This window comes from Poeciliopsis prolifica, unplaced genomic scaffold, assembly GCF_027474105.1.
Source record: "Poeciliopsis prolifica strain line A6 unplaced genomic scaffold, Auburn_PproV2 SCAFFOLD050, whole genome shotgun sequence".
Taxonomy (NCBI): Eukaryota; Metazoa; Chordata; class Actinopteri; order Cyprinodontiformes; family Poeciliidae; genus Poeciliopsis; species Poeciliopsis prolifica.
This window is the reverse complement of record NW_026562425.1, coordinates 966,538-989,469: the sequence shown is the minus strand read 5'-3', so window position 1 is coordinate 989,469 and position 22,932 is coordinate 966,538. Positions and strand designations below refer to the sequence as shown.

The window sequence follows — 22,932 nt, the reverse complement described above, 5'->3', positions numbered from 1 at the left end:
ACATATAAATTATCAAAACTGCACAAGTTTCTTGTACCATTTTTAAACTAGCTAATACTTTTAGGTGGCTTTATTACGGATGCGACTTTTTGTCTTTTTAAATCCTTTCAACTTATGTGGGGTCTGCAGATAAAAATGAGCCTCTCTGTCTAAATCTGGCATGTTTACGTGATGAATTCATGTTAACATGCATTATCCTCTATTAAATAAATAAAATTCGGAATGCACAGATTTCTTCAGTTTTTGTTTTTGTCACTAAATATAATATTGAATAAACGTGAGCCAAGCAAATACAAAAAGTTGCATCTGAATGCCAGTTTTATCCATGACCGAGGGGTGGTATTATGTAAAATTTACTTTTCTGAGCTTTATGTCATGTTATAATGTTTTTCAGTCAACTAAAACATGTAACATCTTTCATGCAAATTTAAAACAGGGGGACATTCATAACTCTTATGTGCTAACATATCTTGGGTTACCTTTTGTCTTGTTTTATACTGTGTAGCTACTTTGAAGTTTGTAGTTGCTTCTGAATGTATTATTCTCTTCTCCCTAGTTCAAAGTTTGTCCCAAGAGTCAGTGCGTGTCCACTCCGGGTCATCGGACCGACCTTTTCCAGAGGGATCCGGGAAGCGTCCTCATCACAGACTTCTTCGGTAGCGTCCGCAAAGTTGAGATCACCACTGAAGTCGTAAACTTAACGGACCCCATCGAGCAAGAGGACGAGAGGTAAGCTGAGCTTATTACCTCAGTTCCACTTAAATGGTAATGTTTATACATGTATATAAAATATGTAGCTACCAGCTGTTTTTTTTTTTTTTTTTTCAAAGTGGCGAAGTCTGTCCATATTTTTTTTGAAAAGACACATATCTCTATGTAATATTTTGGTACGATAGCCCTTCCAAAATGGTAGCTGAGAATCGTTATCATGTCATGAATTTAACAACCTCTTTGGATAAATTCTCTTTTTCGAGACTGGTTTAGGCTCATGTTATCGGCATTTGTCAAAGGTCAATAATGCACATTCTTCTGCACCTTTTGACTAAACCAGATGCATATTTTTTCCCCCAGTGGTATCCAGGGACATCAGGGACATAAGAATTGACAACTAAAATACCCAACAGAGTCTAAAGATTCAGAAAATGTAGAATATACCCATGATGTCTTTCTTTGGGGAGCGACTCTGAGCTGTCTATTTCTGATTAAGATGCTGTACATCGGCCTATTTATCAGATTTTGTGAGTTTTTCCATGCTGGGCTACCATTATGTAGCCCATAATGATCACATTGAAACATGATGGCCTGATAGACTCTGTGGAAGGATACCACCCTCACTAAATTACAAATTATGAGGTAAAAATACACCTTGATTTTAGTATCCCTGCAAATAGATGCCCTGATGTGATCAGCCTAATTCACTATCACTGTTGAAGACACAAATGTCCGTTTAAGTTATGTCTATAAAACAGCTTTATGAAGAAAGAACAATTTAAATAAATGATTAAAAGCCCAAAATAAACTTCTGGCCACATAATTGAGTTTATAGGATGAATAAAAATAGTCGATGGAAAAAACTTTCTGCTACACCAACTTTCTGGAAGTGGGACAACCTGGATAAAAGCCTCATTAAGGCCAACCTGCCTGTGCTTTAATTGAAGTGCCGTGGGCCAAATTCATTCATTGTTTCTCTCCAAACTTAATGAGACTTTGATTTTAGTTCAGAACTCGTTTTATTGGTGTATGGATTTCTCCACTGGTAATGTGTTGAGTGGCCTGTTTTCAGAAGAGTAAACTTCTCATTAAGGTCAAGTGTTTCTACTGGATGGATGACGCAACTCTTTACTGTAAGACTGACTAATAGCAGGAGTTTGTGAGGTAATTATTCAGGTTATTCAGATCAACAAAAGCACTCTAAAGCATTAATTCAGATTAGAATTAAGCTCAAAATGAGACAATTTCTCTTGTCTGTCTCAAGCTGTAGCTATGTCTACTTCTGGTGGTTTGAATGATGAAGTGTGGCGCCCTCTGCTGGTTAATTTACCTGATTTTTCTGATTCATTTTAGCAGATGTGATCGACAAACCCCGCCACTAGATGCCTGTAGAGAGCTTTCACTAGTGACATATTGTTTTCTCCCTCATAAACACAAACTTCTCTTAAATTAATTTCAGTTCACACAGAAAGCCTTAAGATAATCCATATACTTTTATATTTATGGACACTAATGGATGAATGCCAACATAAATAAAACAAACATTCTGCACAAATGCACACAAAAAACACACACGCACTCTTAATAATTTCATTAAACAGTGTTTAATTAGGCCATCAGAAGGTATTCAGGATTATATCTTTTTTGCTGAGCTACTAATCAAAGGCACATTTCAGTGCAAGCTTTGGTCAGTGACTATTTTGGCCCTGGTAGCCATTGCACGCAACTCTCCCCTCTTATTTTATTATTGATTAAGCCTGACGCATTAGATCTGCCACAACACAAGATCATAGCTCAGTTTGTTACTGAGCTGGCAGCTGGCCTGATTCAGTCACACAGAGACACACTTCTGCCTTTCTGATGCAAGATTCCAGCAACCCCCTCATTTATTTGATGCTCGACGGAGCAAAGTTTGCAGAAGTGCCCGAGGACCAGCAGGCGCTGCCCCGCCTCTGCTTCCAAGAATCGTTACTTTTCATGCTACAGGAACTTCACCGTTTTTTACACACTTCGTCTGCTCATGGTGAAATGTGAGAATATTTTGAACTGGAGACCTGATTAATTTTTAAAGTCAGATTTGATCTCTAAAATCAGGATTATTCTGTCATCATCTGGGGGTTGAAGTGTTTGCCTCAGAAGTTGCAGATTAAGCAAATGAGAATTTGTTTTCGACATGTGAAATGGTAGGTGTGATGCTAATTAGGCTCTAAATATGCATGTTTGGCAGAAACGGAGCTGAATCTGATTAAACCTGAGATGTTTCCCTTCATTGCATCAGGCAGTAAACAGCAGTTTGCTTCGGTATTGAATTTGTTTGTCGTTGGCCAGCAGCAGGTAATCCACCTTTTTTCCAGCTACTTTAATAAATCAATTACTGATCACAGTTACTTAGCACTCAGATGAACAATTACAAGTGGAAGCTAAATCTCCAAATTGAAAGTACAGTGAAGCCCAACATTACACACACTTCTGACAAACTAAGACTTATTCATTCAGGAGTTTGTTTCTGATGGCTTTCTCTATAAAAGATAATGACAAATGAATTCTGATTTGGAAGAAAAGAGGCATGTCCAACTATTTAATTGTCAGTAATCAATGGACAATTGTCTATTGGCATTAAAGTGTTATATTGCAATTGCTGACCAATTAGTCTGTTTCCACTGGTACCACTGGTATTGAGATGTGACGCTTTCAATTTGGAAGGCCTCATCATGCAGAAGTCATGTTAACTGAATATTTTACACTTTTGACCATTTTTTAAAATGGTATCTGAAAAATCTGAAGGGCTTCTGTCATTTTGACAGATTTCAGTTCACACACCTGACCACTTGGTGGGGATGTGCAGACACTTTCATTTTCACTGTGGAGGTAGCTAAAAAATAAGATTCACATAGGAGTATCTGAGCATTATCTCCTTTCTGGACACTGGAACTATCTCATGCGTCTCACAATCCAGGAGCTGACAGCGTTGGAGACTTTGGAGAGTGTGTAACCATTAAAAATCACAAGCTGGTGCAGCTGAACCACTGGAACAGAAGGAGCACATACTGCAGAATCAGAAAACCCTTCATTCAGGCAAACTTCTGATCACTTAAGTTGGAGAAATGTTCCCTGATTTCAAAACTTTGGTTGGAGTGGTGGTTGTAATTCCAGGCTCCGATGTGGCAGCAGAGCACATATTCTGTTGTTATGATGATTTTATTGGAGTTTTTCTTCTAAACACTGAGGCGCTGATGCATCTCAACATAAAACATACAATTTAATTATTCAAAAATTATCCAAAAATTGGGAATAAGTTTTAGTTAAAAGGCATCATATTCCTCCATGTGAACCTTTCCTGGTCATCTTAAAACTCTTAAAACTCCTTCACTGCTTCCTTGATACTTTGTCATCTTTTTTTGTTTGTTTCCCAAGTAGTTTCATAATTTTCTGTTCAATACATCCTATGTGCTTCCTTCACATGGGTCCACACTACCTCGGCTTTCCATCTTCAACTTTGTCTCCACCTGAGGCTGTTCCTCTGCTGAACACTGAACCAAATCCGTCCTGACACACAGTAGAACAGATCCTCTCCTGAGGCCATAGTCACTGAAATACATGACTGTAGTTGATTTAGGAGAAATGCTTCTTTGGTTATGATCAGAATGTGACTAAAAAAGTCTCTCAAAGGCCTTACAGTGGCAGCATTTTGTCCATCATTTTCTCATTCAAGTGAACCGTGGTTGGGTGTTTTGCTGCCACATTTTGAAAAGGATAAAACAGTAAATGTACCTTCGAGGATCCTGGTGAGGATGTAGAGTTGGTCCACTGTTGTTGCTGAGCCTGACCATTGGTAATTGATCTCATCAGGCAGGCTAAGGAGTGTGATTCCCCCTGTAGTTGGGCTCCTCTCTGGTCTGACAATAACGGGGAACTGCCCCCAGTGTCTACATGATGTAGCAGGAATGTGTCATTTAGCAACCCTGCAAAGTACAGACCCTTTTCTTGCATTATTTTTCACATAAATAATGCAAAAAAAGTGAATTATCTATGCAAAATTAACATTTTGTATTTTTTCATACTTTCACTTGAGTCTCTACTGTTTCTAAAAACAACCCAAGCGCTTTAAAAGGCCATTAAAGGCAGGCAAATCTGTTTTTTGGTCTGGAAAAAGAGCAGTTTTAATAACCTCCCAATAGGGTCCCAATGTACCATTTCCTAGCAACCCAAGCAGAGCTCCAGTACGTTTGGTCAGCGGGTTTTACTGCTGTATGTATACTACAGTGGCTTCTGGAAAAGTGTTTTGTTGTTGACTTACCATCCAGAAAGCACTTGTTACATTCTTGCTGGCTTTGCAGGAGGCTCTACTAAAGCTTTCCAAGATGTGTGCTTTTATAATTGTGCATCTGTTTACAGCCATTTTCATGTGCAAATGTAAACGTTGAGTTGGGGGTTTGGGCAGCAGCATCTTATTTGGATTTAAACAGGTACGCATCAACAATCTTCTATTGACACTTAACAGGATATGCTAAAGCAATTCCAAAACCCAAATGTTTTTTTCCCCCTTTTTATTTATTCAATATTTATCAGCATTGGTAAAAAAAGCTGGTTTGTAACATCTGCCAACAGAAGAGGATGATCTCTTTTGGTAATCAACAAGAGATTTCTTACAGGATTCTTTGTGACCGTCTGAACAGAAACTATTACTGCTACTAAAACATATTGTTTCATAAGACCAGAAAATAGGTTGAAGAGTACTTTGAGTGTCCCCACAGAGAGAAGATTACATACAGCTCACACAGCCGCGTTTTTAATAAATGTAGTGCTGCTTTAGTCCACTTTTGTCAGCCTGTTCAGCCACGTAGGCAAGCAGAGGAGTTCACTGGAACTCATTTTCTAGCCGGGACACATTTCTGGATCCTTTTACTCAACTGAATGGCACTTAGTGGTATTAAGCCTAGATCCATTTAAACACCCTCTCCACCTCTTTTCACTTCAAGCTACAGGAGATATTTGACTGCAATACATTTTGCTACAGGTTACGCAGTTCCCCGAGTAATTACAAGTATCGAATAACAACTAAATTCAGTCTGCATTGAGTCATAATGTAAGTCTAATGTAATTTGTGACCTGCAGCTTCGGATCGAGTGTACAAACACCGCTTTGGCTTTTAGCGGCCCAGATGGCACAAAGAAATTAGTGAGGCCTAACTATGGCAGCTGGAGACAGCAGCAGGAGCAAAGCTGGAGGCGGCTACATCTATTAGGATCATTTACAAGGATGGAGGAAAACTCTCCAGAAATATCGTCATGGAGAATAAAATGGACAATAGCATTCACTGAGTTAGAGCTAAAATCTTGCAGCTAAGTTGAAAGGGAAGGGGTGGAGCAGCTGCGATGCTTTTAAAGACAGAAAGCACTTTGAGCTCATGGAGAGCTCAGCAGGGGATCGCCGCCCTGCTTGGCGGCTCATTCTCTGTCTGTCAGAGAACGCACTGACATGCAGATAGGGAGGCATCAAACAGGGATGAAAGGAAGTGGAGGGCAAGAGGGCAAAATCCTGAAAGAAAGTTGTTGGGTGATAATAACGTAGGAGTAAAGAAAGAAACAAAAAGTGGAGATAAACAGGTTGCTCCACTCTGCGAGTGGTCGGAGGAGCTTTTGGCCCACCTTGTCAGAGGCTGGCTGGCTTGAACTTTCAATGAAAGACAGTCAGTCATTTGAACCGCCACTCGACTGTGACATTTAGCTGGGACTGCTGCGCCTGGCTCACTTTCAGAGAGAGAGAGAGGCTTTCAAAAAAACAATGGTACTGCTGGAAGGTTTTAAACCTCTCTTGTGGTTTTTGGTCACTTGAGCTAAAAATATCTTGTTGGTTGTGCAGGAGGCTCTCCTTATGTTTTTCAAAGATGTATGCATCTGTCTTCAACCATTTTTTAGTGCTAGTGTAAATGTTGATTTGGAGGGCATAAATAAATTTTTGTCTCCGCTCTTGATTGAACTCGTTTTTAACATATCTCATGTTTTCTGCACATTTAAAGTCCAGTAGAAGTTCGTCAGATTGCTTTTTTTCTCCTTCGAAACCAAAAAGTTAAAATATATCTCCATATTTACAACAGATGTTAGGATTTAATGTTAGAAATTGATTAATACTTGAGTTTGATTTTGAATACACCTTGTCTCTGGATTTGAAACGTCCTGCCTTTTAATTACAGTCATTTTGACTTCATGTATTGAATCTGGAGGAAAAATAGGAATAAATATTTAAACATTTAACTGGGTATGAGTCCAAACTGTGCTTTAAAGTCAGAAGAGTGTATTCTTTTTCTTCTTTTTTATTTTACCAGGTGATTTTTAACAACAACCTGGCCAAGAAGGATGAAATAGCACACATTTTATTCATCACAAATGAGGAGAATTCAGATGAATCGAATTCTTAGCACACGCAGTGAGTTGAAGTAATCCAGGTTAGATTACTAATACCTGCTGCAGAGCAGAATTATTCTACAAGAATGATAATGCGTTGTGGCTTTGTTATGGTTAACAAATCCCATGAAAGAAAAACAACCATCTTAGCCTGTTCCTCAAATCCTTTCCCACTTTTCAATTGCTCTCATCCCTAAGCCTATTTGTTCTTACTCACCATGGAAATCTTTCCCAGAGAGAAATCGGGTCACGTTATTTTGTTTTCCTTTGTGCATGGCGTTCGGCAAACATCACTGCTACTGTAAAAGAACCATTTTTTGGGAGTTTCTTTCTTATCTGAATTTTGTGAATGTTTATGCTAATAACAGATCTGTAAGCTTTTTTTTTCAAATTTAGCATTTAATTTCTTTTTTTTTTTTTTTTTGCAAAGATGTTCTTGCAGGAGAATGAAACAGCAAGTTGATGATGTGTAGTTCCATAATTGTTCAGGGATTTTTTTTGTCTCGTGAAATGTTTGCTGAAGCATCACTTGCGATCCAAAGTTGGAATAGTTCAGTATTTTTATATGGTTCAAGATGCACACAGAGGCAATCGTGACACTTTAGAAAACAAACAAGTCCAATTCTTATCGAATCCAGTTTGAGCCAAATTAAATTAACATACAGTCGGATTCAAATTTAATTACATACGGCCTAAAACTACCAATCGAGACGTTCAATTTTAGTTTAGTTTTCATTTTAATTGGTAAATATTTAACACAAGTCGACAACCAAAAATTGTCTGGTGCTTTTCAACTGTTTTAGGATAGTTTTGATGTGCTGAATCCAAAAATCACATCGGTTTTGCACAATCAGGTCAATGTCTTGAACTATGGATGCAACATGAGCATCAAAATGCATGACTTGTTCTCATATATGAATCGGTTCCCTGATAATTTGGCATCAATGAGTGATGAGCAGCAGAAGAGACTCCATTTGGACATAAGGGTGATGGAGACTTTTGTACAATAAAGACGTAATATTCAATTTACAAGTACTTACCCTAAAGGTGTCTGTCATTCAATTTACAGAAATACAAGTACAATGCAAATATGTTTGTAACATGTAATTAATACTCTTTGTTAGAAAACATGTTTTTTTCTCCTAAAACCTTTTTTAGATAAGAAATATTAACAAAAATGAACTGATAACGTTACAAAAATGTTATTGATTTAGTCAGATCAGATTTCTCTAAATTAAATTAGAATAAAAACTTGACCTGACTGAGAAAAATGAATGTCATTTTCAGATTTAGCTGTGCAAAATATTCCTAATTCAGTTGAAAAAACATAGGCAACTTCCCCCAAAATTTTTTTGGGAAGTTGAGCTTAATCAGTCCCTCCTGATTAAGCTCATGATTACTGTAGATGAGAAGCTTCCCGTTTTTAGGAAGAATGTGCCTTTTGTAGCTGTTCCAGTCTTAAACCATCTGGGAATTAAAAATACATGAAGGAAGCAGAAAAAATACAGACGCAGTGATGAGGGCTTTTTATAGGAAACAAAACCAAAGAGTACACAAATATAATGCAGCAATAGCTTAGTTAATGGCCATGTCCAGGAAAAGACACCATCCTAATTGCAGAAGCAGTGGGCCAAGTGTATCTTCTGTGTCGAGAAAAATAGAGCTGTTGCTCATGGGCAATGGCAGCAATAACTATAAATGACGTATAAATTGAGTGTGAGGAGGAGAAAAAAAAGGGCCATTGTATCCTCCAGCAGGCTAAGCTTATATTGGTTCATAACTACAACTATATCCCAGGAAAGTGCCTGAGCTTTAAGCTTTGTCACAAAGGAAACCTTTAAGCCGAATCCTAAAAACAGGTGGCGTTTGTTCTTCCTGGGCAAAAACTGGCAGCTGGTTCTTCTAAAAGATAACTGAAACAGCTGCCTCCTGTTCTGCATGTGTTCATCTGTTTATGTCTTTGAAGGCACTGATGAGACAACAGTCTCATGTGTAAAAAAAGAATAAATAGTTGCTTGAATATATATGTATGTAGAGCCATTGTTGGAGATTGTATGTGAAATCGCTCGAAAACAAATACATCTCCAATGTGAGTTTGGGTCTTGTAAATAACATCCAAATAAAAATTTATATTATCATCAAATCGTTTTAAGAACATTGTACACCTGGGATCGGATTAAGAAAAGTTTTTAACTTTCGTGAACCAGCACAAATATGCCACTCGGTATTGTTTCAAACATGCCAAACCCATAGAGGGCAGTGCGGCACAAAACTGAAACCAGCCAGTCAGATTGCTTCAAAACAACCAAAGCTTCCTGTTGGGATCAGATTAGATGAACTTGATTGTCCTCTAAGGGGTAATTTTCTATGCAGACAGCAGGACAACCACAGATAAATGCATAACAAAAAGAAGAAAAAAAAAACATTGAACAGTTATGTACAGTTTGTTTAGGCTCATCTCAAATTAATAATGAGATCAAAACAAACAGGGAAAAATTAACATTTTTATATTTATCTATTGAGGAGCTGAAAACAGCAACCTGTAGCACCATGAGGTTAATTTGTGTGAACTGATATATAGGTTTAATTACATTTAGATAGCTTATTATAATATAAAGTCAATAAAACAGAAGACGATGTCAGTTGGAAATAATGTCAAAGCATGTGGGTGACGCATTATTTGTCCCGGACTGTAATTGTCGAGACCCTATATCTGAATTTTTTCATGTACAGACTCAAACACAAAAAGTTTTCTCAAGTCTTCACTTTGGACTGAGTTTTTGGTGAGACTGAATAAATGTTTTTGTGTGGATTAAAGGCCAAAATGATTAAAAACATATTTGTTGGCCTTTAAAAGAACCTCAAGGTGAATCAAAAAATATTCTCCACAGCATCATAGCACCACCACCATCCTGACCAGTAGATCCCAGTCAGAATAAATCAATTCTTTCACATAAACCAGATTAATTTTTCTAAAATCTGAATGTTTCTGCTGAACAGAAGATTCATTAAACCAACCAATGTTTTTCCAACTGTTGTTGTCCAACTCTGGTGCAGCCTCAGTTTCCTGTTATTAGCTGCCACAACCCATCTGCTTCAAGGTTTGACATGTGCATTCAGAGATGGTTTTCTGCATACCTTGGTTATAACGAATGATTATTTGATGCCTTTCTGTCTTCTTGAATTAGTCTGCCTGCCTGACCTCTTGACATCAGCAAAGCATGACTTCAGTCAAACCAGGAAGACAGACGGTTGTGCATAAAAATCCAAGGAAATCATCAGCTTTTGAAATACTTGGACCAGATTCAGAGCTGCTTAAATCCTCCTCATTGATGCGCAGTTGGTTGGAACCTCTGAGACACCTAAAGGCATTGAACTGATTTGCTATTAGTGTTAACAAGCTATTGAAGAGGTTTATGTACCTAATAAACTGGCTTGTGGCAGAGTGTATAAATACTTCCAGGTTCAAGTCCTGATTGTGATTACTTCTCTAGCATTCAGAGGAGAAAGAAAGTACTTCAGATGCACCTTATGTGAGTTTAGTATTTATCGTAGGTAGTATTCTCCCCATTCTGAAATGTTGAACCTTAATAATAAAAAAAAGTGGCATTTTTTGAGGTGGAGCAAGTCATCAAAACATATCTTTATGTCAGGGGTGTCCAAACATTTTGTCTCATAGGCCAAAATTTGAAAATCAAAAGTACTAATTAGCCCCCCAAAAATTATAAAAATCTTAAAATAAAATAAACCAATTCAAGTTGACTGATTTGTTTTTGTAGAAAATGGATGTTATTCATTGTAGATCAAAAACTTTACACTTATTTTGCAGATTTGTTTGTATTTAAATAAATTTAATTTAGTCTTCACATTCTTTTGCACTTGATTGAACAAATTTACTCTGCAAGACAAAGATTTGAGTCGGTCTCTTTCAAAACACCTTATATTTCAGTAGATTAGATAAAAGCTAACTTAAGTGCCACAAAGCTGGCTTTCACTCAAACATGTTATAGGACATGTTTGTTTTAAATATTGTGCAATTTGCTGCTTTGTTGAAGTTTATTATTAGTTTCTACTGTATTTTAATCCTGTGAAGGGGATGAGAACTGCAGCTCTTTATAATGGATAAAGCAGAAGCTTAACCTGCATGAGAGCAATTTTAATCATAAAATGCCGTGTCATTAGCATCACTTATCGCCTGCGCTAATCAGTAAATTTGGCTCCCTGCGACAAAATTCTTCAAGATAAAACTCAACCTTCAGTTCTCTGTGTGAACATCAGTGGCATTTAGAAGCTAAGTGCTTCTCCACCACTTTTAAGCTACATTGAAAACATATTGAGCATATCGTTGCTGTATAGATTGTTGTTCTGTGCCACAAAACACTTTATTTTTTCTGATTTCATTGATGACTTATTATTGTTTTCGCTTCCAGGGCTGACTGGCTGCTGCTGTTGATGTATTTTGATTGTACAGGGATTGTGATGTTGATTTGCGGTGAGGGGAATTTGATTGCATGATCAGAACAAAGATCAGAAGTCCTGTTTGTTTTCACCTTTTCTTCCTTTATCCTATGCATTCGCCGTAGCATGACCTTCTTTGTTGCATAAATGCTGACGGCGTCCCGTTCTCTCTCTCGCAGCCCTGCGAATGGAGAAACGCGTGAAGAGATGTACTCGTACGTGGACCAGCTGCCAGTGTCTGAGATCATCCATCAGGTATGAGAAGGTGCAAACAAGCGGGGGTCGGGTCACTCAAACCCACACACGTCGAGGAGGCAACATGCGTTGGCAGGCTGTTTTTTTTTTTGCAGCATGTTGTTTTTTTTCTTCTCTTATTTCAAGTGTTAACTCTCGACCTCAACTTGGACACAGCAGAAAAGTTACGTGCAACATCCACCAACAGATGTCTTTGTGTCGTCTCTATGGCGACGGCTGGAAGTGTGAAATGCGGCGTCCGCTTGGAGGCCGGCCACCGTGAAATCCAGCAGAATGGCTGGGCGGGATTGTGGGGAAGAATTGCGCATTCACCTCATTCCCAAATGGATTGGGGCTTTCAGTCGGGTCGACCTTCACAAATGAACACCTCTTCCTCCTCAATCCATCTTTCGAACGCACACACTGCATTCAGAGCAGCTGGTCTTTGGTCCTGTATCACCCTTGTGAGATTTTCCATTATGAGGCCATTAAAAATACAATTTCTGCTCTCCCACTTCAGAAACGTACAGAAGCAGCATTAATCTTCAGCAGAAGCAAGTCAACAGCTGACACAGTTGGTGTTTGCTCACATGTCTCGTTTGAAATACAGAGCGAATATGGTATTATTGCCAAGCACTCATGCTTTATATATTGATGTATTTGCTATTCACAAATACATCAGCTTCTACACCTCTGGAAAAAAATAAGAGAGCTCTTGAAATGATCAGATTTGACTTTTTATAGGTTCATGTTTGAGTAAAATGAACATTGTTCTTATATTCAGCATGTCTTTGAATTTTTCCAAGCAAAAATTTTGTATATATTTGCAGAAAATGAGAAATTGGCAAAATAATTAAAAAGATGCAGTGCATTCAGACCTTAAATAATGCAAAGAAAACGCTTTCATATGCGTTTAGAAACAACAATACTAATGTTTAACTCAGGAAGAGTTCAGAAATAAATATTTGGTGGAAAAACCAGGAAGTTTTCAATGTGGGTTCCTAATTTTTACTGAGCTTTATATTATTCTCTCCTGTATCAGATCAACCTAAAATTGTGTTTAATTGTCCTGGTAGGATTTTTCTGAGCCTTGCTGCTTTCTTGAATATGAGGACAGCTAAAGCATCCAGAGAGTTTTCAACATGCATTTGAACAAAGGTATCAGCCAGGAGAAGAGTATCAAAAACCGGACCTCCGTTTTGCAGTTCTATGTTGACAGATTAAGCCGACTGTGGATTTAGTTTGCTGAACAAATGGAAAATGCACCTTGATAAGCTGAAATACTTGGCATGCTATTGTCTGGTGTTTTTAATCCAGCAGATTCATTTACTTTCCTTGATTGACTAGATCTTCTAGCAGAAATAAGAAACACCTTAGCTTTTACGATAGTGCTAAGATGATTTCCATTGTGGGTATTGATGCATAATAAGGTATATTTGGTGTTTGAACTACTGAAATAGTCAATTATATGCTTTTTAGGGGTATTCATAGATTAATTGGATTCACAGGCGGTTGTGGTTCGTAAAGAGAACGTTTTATGCAAAATTAACATTTTGCACATTTTGTACTTTGACCTGCTTCTAAAAGCAGAGCAAGCGCTTAATAAAATCACCTAGCACCAATAAAAACTGCTTGGTCTCTATTGGTGTCTGGAAAATGAGCCTTTTCAAAAACCTACCGATTGTTGAGTTACAATTGACATTCACTGCCCGTTACCTAGCAAGCCAAGCTGATCTGCAGCTTCAGCTGGTTTTACCGCTGTATGCACTATACAATGGCGACTGGAAAAGCCTGAAAAATTGTTTTGTTGTTGGCTTATCATCCAAAAACCACTTGCTGCATCCTTGTTGGTTGTGCAGGAGGCTCTACTTTGGCTTTTCAAAGATGCACGTTGTATAATTGTGCATGTTTTTGTGAAATTAACAAAAATAAAACTGGAAGGGTGTCAAGACCTGAATGGTGACCGTGAATAAGTTGCAGGAATTTCTTCTAAGCCCAGGTTTTACATGCAGCAGCAATCTCCTGTGTTCTCCACATATCTGGATTAAGAAAGAAAGTGTTGCAAAAAGCACTTTATTGCAAAGAAAGAATATTAAAATATGGAACAATCTGTTAAACATGGTTCTAAAATTGGAGAATCACCCAAACAGAACACGATGCACAGTGTTAAAAATGATTGTGGATGCAAGATGCTGTGGGTTTACGTTTGGATACAGTTCCAGATGATTAGATTTTGATCCAAAACCTTCAGGGTGATTAATCTTTTCCTGCATTCCAGTGAATCTAAACATAAAGTTAAAGTTTTCTGGTTTGGTCTGACGGTTTTCAGTGCTAACAATGACTCTGGTACGTTTAGTGTTGGCAGTTTTCTTCATCTAAAAATCCAAATGGTGCAACACATAAAGTTTAACTACACATAGTTTTTGTCACATTGCCATTTTAATGACTGCTGTCTAAATGTTCCACATTTTATGTCGTCTAAACTTAATGCGCTTTATGTCTCCAGGGGATTATGACTTACATTTGAATGCTGGCAGACTATCTTTAATGTACTGTAATTACATTTTTTTTTCTAGCAGTCCGAAATGTGACAGCTGAACAGTTGTTTTCCTCACTTTAAATGCATAAACACATAGCAGCTAATCTCGGTCGCTGAATTGAAGCCAAGTGTCAAATCTGGCTTTTCAATTTTTAAAGCCTGAGCGGAGTCACTAGGGGGGAGCGTAGAAACGAAGCTGACCGGGGGTCTGAGCCGGCCAGCAGCTTACTGTCATCGTGATAGGAAACAGGAGGGGTTTCCACACCCAGCAGCAGCAACAGCAAAACGTTTAGCATCAGACCTGCTGCCTGCTGTTCACATAAAAGCGCCTCATAAACTGTTTTTTTTTTTTTTTGCTTCATTGGAAAACTTTCACGACCACACAAACAGACCCTGTAAACTCTTCTCCATCTGCTTCTTCTATTGCCTTACTTCGTCTTTCAATTAGTTTTTTTTTTTTTTTTTGCACTCATATTTCTGCTCAACACCTCTCTGTTTTGTTTCCTTTTTGTAAATGCACCTACACCCATATCTCACAAACCCGCTCTGCAACCTAGTGACTCCTGGCTGAGATTTCGATTATTGGCTGGCGCTCCTGCTGGGGTTGAGATGGGGGTCCTGACAGGCAGAGTCATCTCTCTCCCCTTCCCTGTGGCCCAGCTGCACTGCAGCAGAATGACCAATGTCCACCAAGCACGTCGACAGCCCTCCTGTTTTTGATTAGCTGCTAAATAGAGTGCAGCACTCTGCAACCTCTTTGCTTTCGTGCTGTGATTGCTTTGCTTTTTAATGGATACTAATCAGAGATTCTCATGAGAATGAAAGAGTAAATTTTTCCTTGCGCAGGTTAGGATAGATCTATGGGCAACACGAAACATGCTCATTACATTCTTTGCTCAAAATCATTCTTGGATAAGGAGATTTTAGTCTGCTCAATTCTGCCTATTTTGAGCTCCTGTTACAGGGCATATTGTTACTATAAATCCAAATAAACACGCCCCCCAATGTTTAAACTCTTGCACGTGAAAATGGCTGCAAACATATGTGCAATTGAGCAACCACACCGCTTAGAAAAGCAGAATTGGAGCCTCCTGCACAACCAAGAAGAATGCAACAAGTGTTGTTTTGAGTGTAACACTTGTCCAGCAGTCCTTGTACAACGCATACATTGGTAAAACCAGCTGATCAAATGTGCTGGAGCTTGTCTCCGGTTGCTAGGTGACAGACTCTTGTTGCTAGGCACAAGTTCCGTTGGGAGATTTTTGAAATTACAAATTTTCCAAAAACCAGAAAACATTAATTTATTGCCCAAACAAACAGCTGGCTTCTTTTTTTTTCCAAAGAATTTAGGTTGATTTTAGAAACAGTTGAGACCCAAATTTAAATGCAAAAATTTACAAAATGTTAACTTTAAAACATTAAAATCAGCTGATATATGACCTGTAACAAATGGAAGTCCAAAATTGAGCTTCGCATATAACTCAAATGTTAGGATATGCTAATAAAAAGTTTATATTTTTATACAGAAATGTGATCAGTCTTTAGTCTTTACCAAGTGTTTGGAAACTTTACAAACTAAAGAAAGATGTTGCTCTAAGGACAGCCAAATGAGCTGAAAACTGCTATTTAATCAAGTCTGGCTTCGATTATACCTGAGAAGAACCACAGGCTGATTCCCTCCATGCTACGCCGCATTGATGCAATGATTCATGTTACACTGCAGTGTAACATTCTGTCTTCTAAAGTTTAACTTTGTATTATTTTTGTGGAGCTTCACTTTTTTAATTTGAGAGATAATTAACTATCAATTTAAGAAAAAGCCTCATTTCTTTTCTAGTAGAGCAGACAGTGCCTTGAAATAGAAAAGTCATCAGATGGACATACAGTCAATATGTAAAAGTTGTGTGTTGTGTAAACAAACGTCTCATTGCGCGAGCGTGTGTGGGCGCTGGGTTGATTAATGTCCTGTCATTGAAGGTAGTGCCACTGTCTCTGTCAGTCTTCACACTTCTCCTGTTGCCAGCATCTAATCACATTCTGTTCAGTCCTGGAAATAACTCGACTTCTCTCTTATCCTTCATTTCCCTTCCCTTTCTCTTCCTTGCATTGTACTTTTTTACCCCCACTCTATCCGTCGCTGTGAGCTCTGGTCTCCGGCGTCAAATTGTTATTTGTTCCTTTGCCAGCTTGACGCCACCCCATATGGCTCGGGAGAATTGAAAATGGAAACAGTGAAAATTAATGCTTCGCCCACCCTCCCCCGATCCTCGCAAATCCTCATGTCCTCAAATCGGCCTGCAACAATGCCGCTCTTTCAAAACGCGAATGTAGGGATTTAGATCACAGGCCAAACCCAGTCTCCTTGTCTGTTTCATCAAATATCTGCAGGAATTTATTTTTGATGCTCTGAAATTTCCATTAATGTTCTCTAGAAAAGAAAGACATGCTTCATAAGAAAATAATACACCCACTACTTTGACTGTCTCAGCACTTGCTGGGGGCGTAAATAACAAGGCAATACAGTGAAGTGTCTCAGCGGCGCGCAGAGCCGGCTGTTCCTTTATTCTGATCCGCACAACATAAATTTCCTTCGGTTTTGTCCTTGGACTGCAAATGTTTGACGAGACGTGTCAGACTTCCCTCGATGGCAATTAGCATCATGTTAATTAGCACCAATCAGTCAGATGAGAAACTGTTAATTGATTTTATTGGTGAATTAAACACACAACATGGCACATATATAATCCCAGAGTGTAGGTCCTTGCCATTCAGTAGCTCTATCAGTGAAGGTCATTGAACACTCAACACTTTTTTTTTTCAGCTCCAGTCATAATGCAGTTTATAGTTTCATTACCTGCCTTATGTTTTCATTTCCTTTTCACCCAGTTACACATCTATGATACATCGAGACGCAGAGATCAGCAGGCAAGTTGGCATTAAATGGCATCAATCAATCAAGTTTATTTGTATATCACTTTTCAGCAACAGGGCAGTTCAACATGATTTACATCATAAAACCACAAGTCAACAAGTGAAACATTACATTTTGTCAAGTTCCATCGTTACACATCAATATATCCATTAATGTTTCATTGATTATGGTTAAATAGCAGCTCTAATCAGACGGGCTTTTAATCTAGATTTAAAGAAATCCCGACGGTAGAGATTTGTGGTGCGTAGAAACTGAATGATGATTCTCCATGTTTGGAGGAGGCATGAAGGAAAGAGTAAGCTGGAATCAAACTCAAAACATTCAAATTGAAAGATATTGTTTCCACTCTGCCACAGTCGTCTCAAAAGCCTCTGTTTGCTGTGGTTTTGGCCCATTCCTCCAGTCGGAACTGGAAGAAGTGAGTCAGGATTGTAGGAAAGTGTTTACCAGACTGAGATTGGGGCTTTGTGACGGACAGTCTAACACAGGGGTGTCCAAAGTGCGGCCCCTGAATGACAGAAATTTATCTCAGTAGAGGGTTGATGGAGACGTTTTTATTTAATTAGGACAAAACTATTGAAACTTTTTAAAATAGAGTGACCTAAATCATGTTTTTATTGCTTCGAAAAGACAAAATCTTTCACTTTACTTCAGTCGAGTCTAAAATAAATAAATTAGTAAGATGGTTTTTTCTTTCATTAAAGAAAACTTGCATAACTGTTGGGAGGTTTTGTATCTACAATGATTCACGGATACAGCTCTGAAAAAATTAAGAGACCATTTAAAATGATCAGATTCGCTGATTTTAACTTTTTTTTCTTCTGTTTGAGTAAAATGAACATTGTTTTTATGAACTACTGACATGTCTCTGAAAGGAAAGATTATGTATTTATTTGCGGATAATGAGAAATGATCAAAATAAGGAAAAAGATGAGGCGCTTTCATCCTCAAATAACAACAATATTAATATATTTAAAACATATTTAAAACAAAAAAAACCAAACAATAATTATCGATACTGACTGATATGAAAAGCTCATATCGCGATATGTTTAACGGCCATATGGTTCAACCCTCTTGAGATTTTTCTTTTCTTTTTTTTTTCAGGTTTTATCTGAATTTTCCCTCCCTCTTTGTTTACCAGATGACATATTGTCCTTTTCTTGTTGGGTTTGCTGATGTGGCGACCTGTCACACTCGATCCATCTCCTTTTGCTCTTCTTTACCCCGAGGACATCCTCTTATATAAACACTCACACATACGTATACATTTACACAAATAACAACAGACTCGCACTCACCTCTAGCTACCATTGTTCCTGCAGTTATCTGCCCCCGATGGCCACATGTTCACAATCCTCTCACAGACATCCATGGCCAGTTGTTGTTTAGCCTGTGAATTCCTCACTGCTGCTTTTCTCGTCCCTGTGGTCGCTCTGCCGCCTCACCTGTGAATCGTTCATTAGAAACAAACAGCAGGAAAACCCAGCATGTTTCCCCTACATTAATGCTCTTTGACGTTAGTCGCAGTTTGAACTAGCTGCCAATCATATTTCAGGTGGTTTTTGTCAAAGTCTCAGTAGGGAAGATCACTTTTCTTCCAGCTATGTGCCCGTTTGAACCAGAATAAAATATTGGAAAACGGTTAAAGCTTTCTGAAAAGGTGTCTTGTGGTTCACCAAAATGCTCCTTTTAAAAAAACAACAAAGAAAAAGAAAACAAAAAAACGAAACGTATAAGAGTTCAAAAAGAGTCAGTCATTCAGGGTCAGCACGAACAACAGGAAGCATCACACTGCCGGGAACTTTGTAGCTGGCAGCCATCTTGGCAGGCAGTTGCTATGACAACAATAAAGAGGCTCTTGCCTTGTTCTCATCTTACTTATAAACATAAGTGCATTTCAACTTTTACTCAGTTACAAATTTTGAGTATTGCATAATAAGATAAATATTAGTGATATTTACTAATTAACTGCCAAACAAGAAAAATTAGCTTAGCTAATGTAGCTTTTACCTGCTAGCTAAGAGAGACATGTGGCCTATGTTTATCTTCCTATACATACTTTCTCTGCTAGTCACCAGAACCTTGTTAATCACGCAAAGAGTTTGTAGTTCCTTTACAAATCCATCTAAACATTGATTGTATTCCTCCATAGATTTAAAGCTCCTCCGTGGTGTAAACACTTCCTGTTCACTAGGGAGTGAGCTATGCTGTAGTATGAGATCAGAGGCAGCTTGTCATGGTCTGGTATGTTTCTATTTTCCATCTCATCTTGGTCAATCTTTATTTTATTCATTTATACTTCTCTTGCACATTGGTTAAGAGTGTCCACGTATTTTGTTCACGCTAGTCTTAAAGCCGTGATTCAGCTATGAATTTGGCTATCCTTGCTTACTGATGTGGGTCTAAAGGTCAACATTTGTTTACCCGGGTGTAAGGGTTCATTCACACCAGCCCTGTTTAGTCCACTTTAATCCAACTCTGATACATTTACCTAGAAAGTCCAGTTTGTTTGGGTATGTTTAAATGTGTAATCAAACTCTGATCTGGACCAGAAAAGCAAACACAACTTCTCAAAATTATTCCGTTTTTGTGATTAGATTTCAGTCATTTTAGAACTAATAATTGTTTCAATCATGTCCTGAAAATTTTAAAGATTTACTTTAGTTTTACAGAAGCTCTATGTTGATGTGTTTACATTTTGGCAGAATTAATAAGACTGACTGTAAAGCTGGGTTCACCTAAGGTTTTTTTCTTCATGAAATGTTAACATCACATTTATTTGATGTTTTTGTTTTTTAAATTCATGTAGAATAAACAACTCTCTCAGTTTTCAGTACAAAAATTTTTTCAGATTGCAATCCTTCATCATAGATAATCAGATAGCTCTAATTACATCAATTTAAAACGAGTAGAAAAGCATTCACTTTCTGAATAAACTTCCTCTCAGTTTGACTCTTTTTCAGACACAGACACTCTTCTTCCATCGCAAAAGACTCGCTTACCTTTAGTTACAAATCAGCCTTTCTGTACTTTAATTCAGGATATTTTTGGACTAAACACCCACTCTTGTATCTGTGAGACAAACAAGACCACATTTGTTCTCGTCTGAGATGTTTCCTGCAGTTTCTGTCAATCTCTAACAAAAGCACCATTGATTGTGATGCTAAAAGCATCTCTTTTCAGTTTGAGCTTTATTATTTCTGCTATTCTGAAGCTCTGAGCTTTTAGTTTGCTAGATAATTTCAGTGCTGACAGAAAAGTTTCAGACCCTTTCAAGTGTTTGAAATTCATCCTAAAAATTTATTATTTTTTGTTCTCAATGGCCCAAACAGTTCTGACAGCAGAGGATAATGAAAATTTCCTTTTTATTTAATATAAATTAAAGCCTGCTGTATCCCAAACCGTGGATCTCTTAGAGTTCAGTCGAATCACTTTTGACAACCTTAAATATTCTTTATACTACAAGGTTTGCAGGCTTTCCATTTCTCAACGGCAGATCCTTTCAAGTTCAGCAAAGTTAACTGGAACTGTCTGATAAATGTCAAAGCCAAAAGAATATTTGATGTTTCTGTGAATTAAGGCATGTCGGTTGTCTGCGCCATCATATTTTTATGTCAGAAAAACTAAACCTCATGAAAAAGTTAGTCTGCCTTTCTCTTTCTTTTCAAAGTATAGAAGAAATTTTGACTTGAATGTTTTGAAGATGGTGTGCCATATATATTGCACCATCTGGAAATCTCATACAAAATATTTTGGGTTTTCACTTTAAAAAAAAAAAGCCTTTTCATTGGGACTACAGCAGTGTCGCACTTTTGTTACAAATATAATCTGCACTAGGAATGTTGTGAAATAGGTGAAGATGATGGATTTCTTAACCAAAAAAAAAAAAAAGAAGGAATAACTCAAAGCTTAGGGAAAGTTCAGGTCACTTTATGACAGACTGGCTTAGAGCTGGATTTACGACTTGACTGCAGCTGTTCACATCTCAAGTGTTTATTTTTATGAAGTTCTTAACAAGGCGACAGCAGCTCAGCAAATGAGATGCATATTCAACAAATCCCTGATCAAATCTCTATAAATTACATAATATAGGGAAATATTTTTCTCTAGGAGCAACTTTTAATCAGCAGCTTTAACAGCTTGCAGCCATCACTTTCTCCAACATTATTTCCTCCGTATAAAAGCACGTCTAGCGTGGGCCACAATTACTTCCCAGTTGCTGCTTTAGTATTCCTGGATGGCAGCGGAGCTCTATTGATTTGACTTGATTGAGCTGTTAAATAAATTTGGACCCAGACGTAATCCAATTTTGCTGCTGTCCTCAGCCTCTCTTGCCTGGAAATTGGCAGTGTCGTCACACAACCTGAAGTTTGGGTTAAAGTGACGGCCTTGAACACACACAGCCAGAGAGAGAGAGCGAACTATGGGCCAACCCGCCACACACAATGAGAAATTAACGCTTGGCCTCGCCAATAGCCACTCATGTAAAAGGAATTTGAAATCACTTTGAACGTATCAAGCAAGAGAAATTCATTATTAATTTCAAATGCTGACCTTGTGTAATTCTTTAGAAATGTTTTTATGGTTCTGCAAGGTCAAGTTTATCGTGACCCCTTTTCTGCTCACTGAAATTCGCCGTTCTTACTCTTCAGCCGCATCCTGAAAAGCCTTTCTGAGTCATTGTTTAGCACTCGTTGATTGGTGGACGTACAGGCAGGGAGAAGATTAAACCTGAATATAACCCCGGTCTTCAAATGATGGTGTCAGCTGGAGCCAAAGGCAGATTTTACTCGTATTAGACGCTCAGCGGGCGGTAATTTCAGACACTGGACATTCGGCGCATGCTTCTGCACTCGATGTGCCAGGCTCTCATTTGTATGTGCACACAAATAGAGCAGAGGAATCCACTCTACATATGCCAATTCAGCAGTACTTGCCTCTTGGGTGAAGGAGAAATTCAGCAAATATATGAGACTGCCTACTTGAGTGAAATTGGAAGGCAATTGGACTCTTTCACAAACTGAAATACTACCAGGGAATCATCAAGATTAGATGAAATATTCTGTCTGCATGGCAATTTCGCTTGTTAGCCTTATAGGCCGGGTATAATGCAGTGATTGCTGGGTATATTCACAACCATGAAATGTTTGGAGGTTTGAAGTACGCTGCTTATTTCTGGGATTTCATGTAGGAGCTCAGAATCGTTTCTGTCCATGAACTCTGAATATTTTTGCATGTAAAGTTGCTTGATAAAACTCGACCGTTCATAGCAAAAATACATGCAGATCCTCTTTTACAACAAAACTAGCTGTAGGTTGCTGTACAGATTTCTTTTGGAGTTATACATGCTTCTATAAAAGCATTTTTTAATAGACGTCTTGTTTATAAAAGTACAAACCTTTACATCAAAGGTCCAATATTTGAGTTTACTTTTATCTCACCAGATAGTCACATCATCAAGCATAATATTCTGCATTACAATTTGCCATCTGAATAAAGGTGCTGATGATACAAGTCTGGCTCCTTATGGCTGGTTAAAAAAATCAATATAATGGTCTTTAACCTGAACTTTATTTGAAAATCATACTTAGAAATAGCATTACCCTTATTTTTATCTGAAAGTTATGCGGCTGCTGGCCTTTTTTCTTTAA

General features: G+C 38.0%; 1 protein-coding gene across 1 annotated transcript in view; it reads left to right on the top strand.

Annotated features, from left to right (window-relative positions):
* The window catches only part of pigk (phosphatidylinositol glycan anchor biosynthesis, class K), a 37,007-nt gene that overhangs the window by 8,447 nt on the left and 5,628 nt on the right, over positions 1–22,932 (top strand). Inside the window, exons 9-10 of the mRNA XM_055058262.1 lie at positions 557–729; positions 11,753–11,828. Coding sequence (XP_054914237.1) covers positions 557–729; positions 11,753–11,828 — 249 coding nt within the window. The remainder of the gene's footprint in view (positions 1–556; positions 730–11,752; positions 11,829–22,932) is intronic.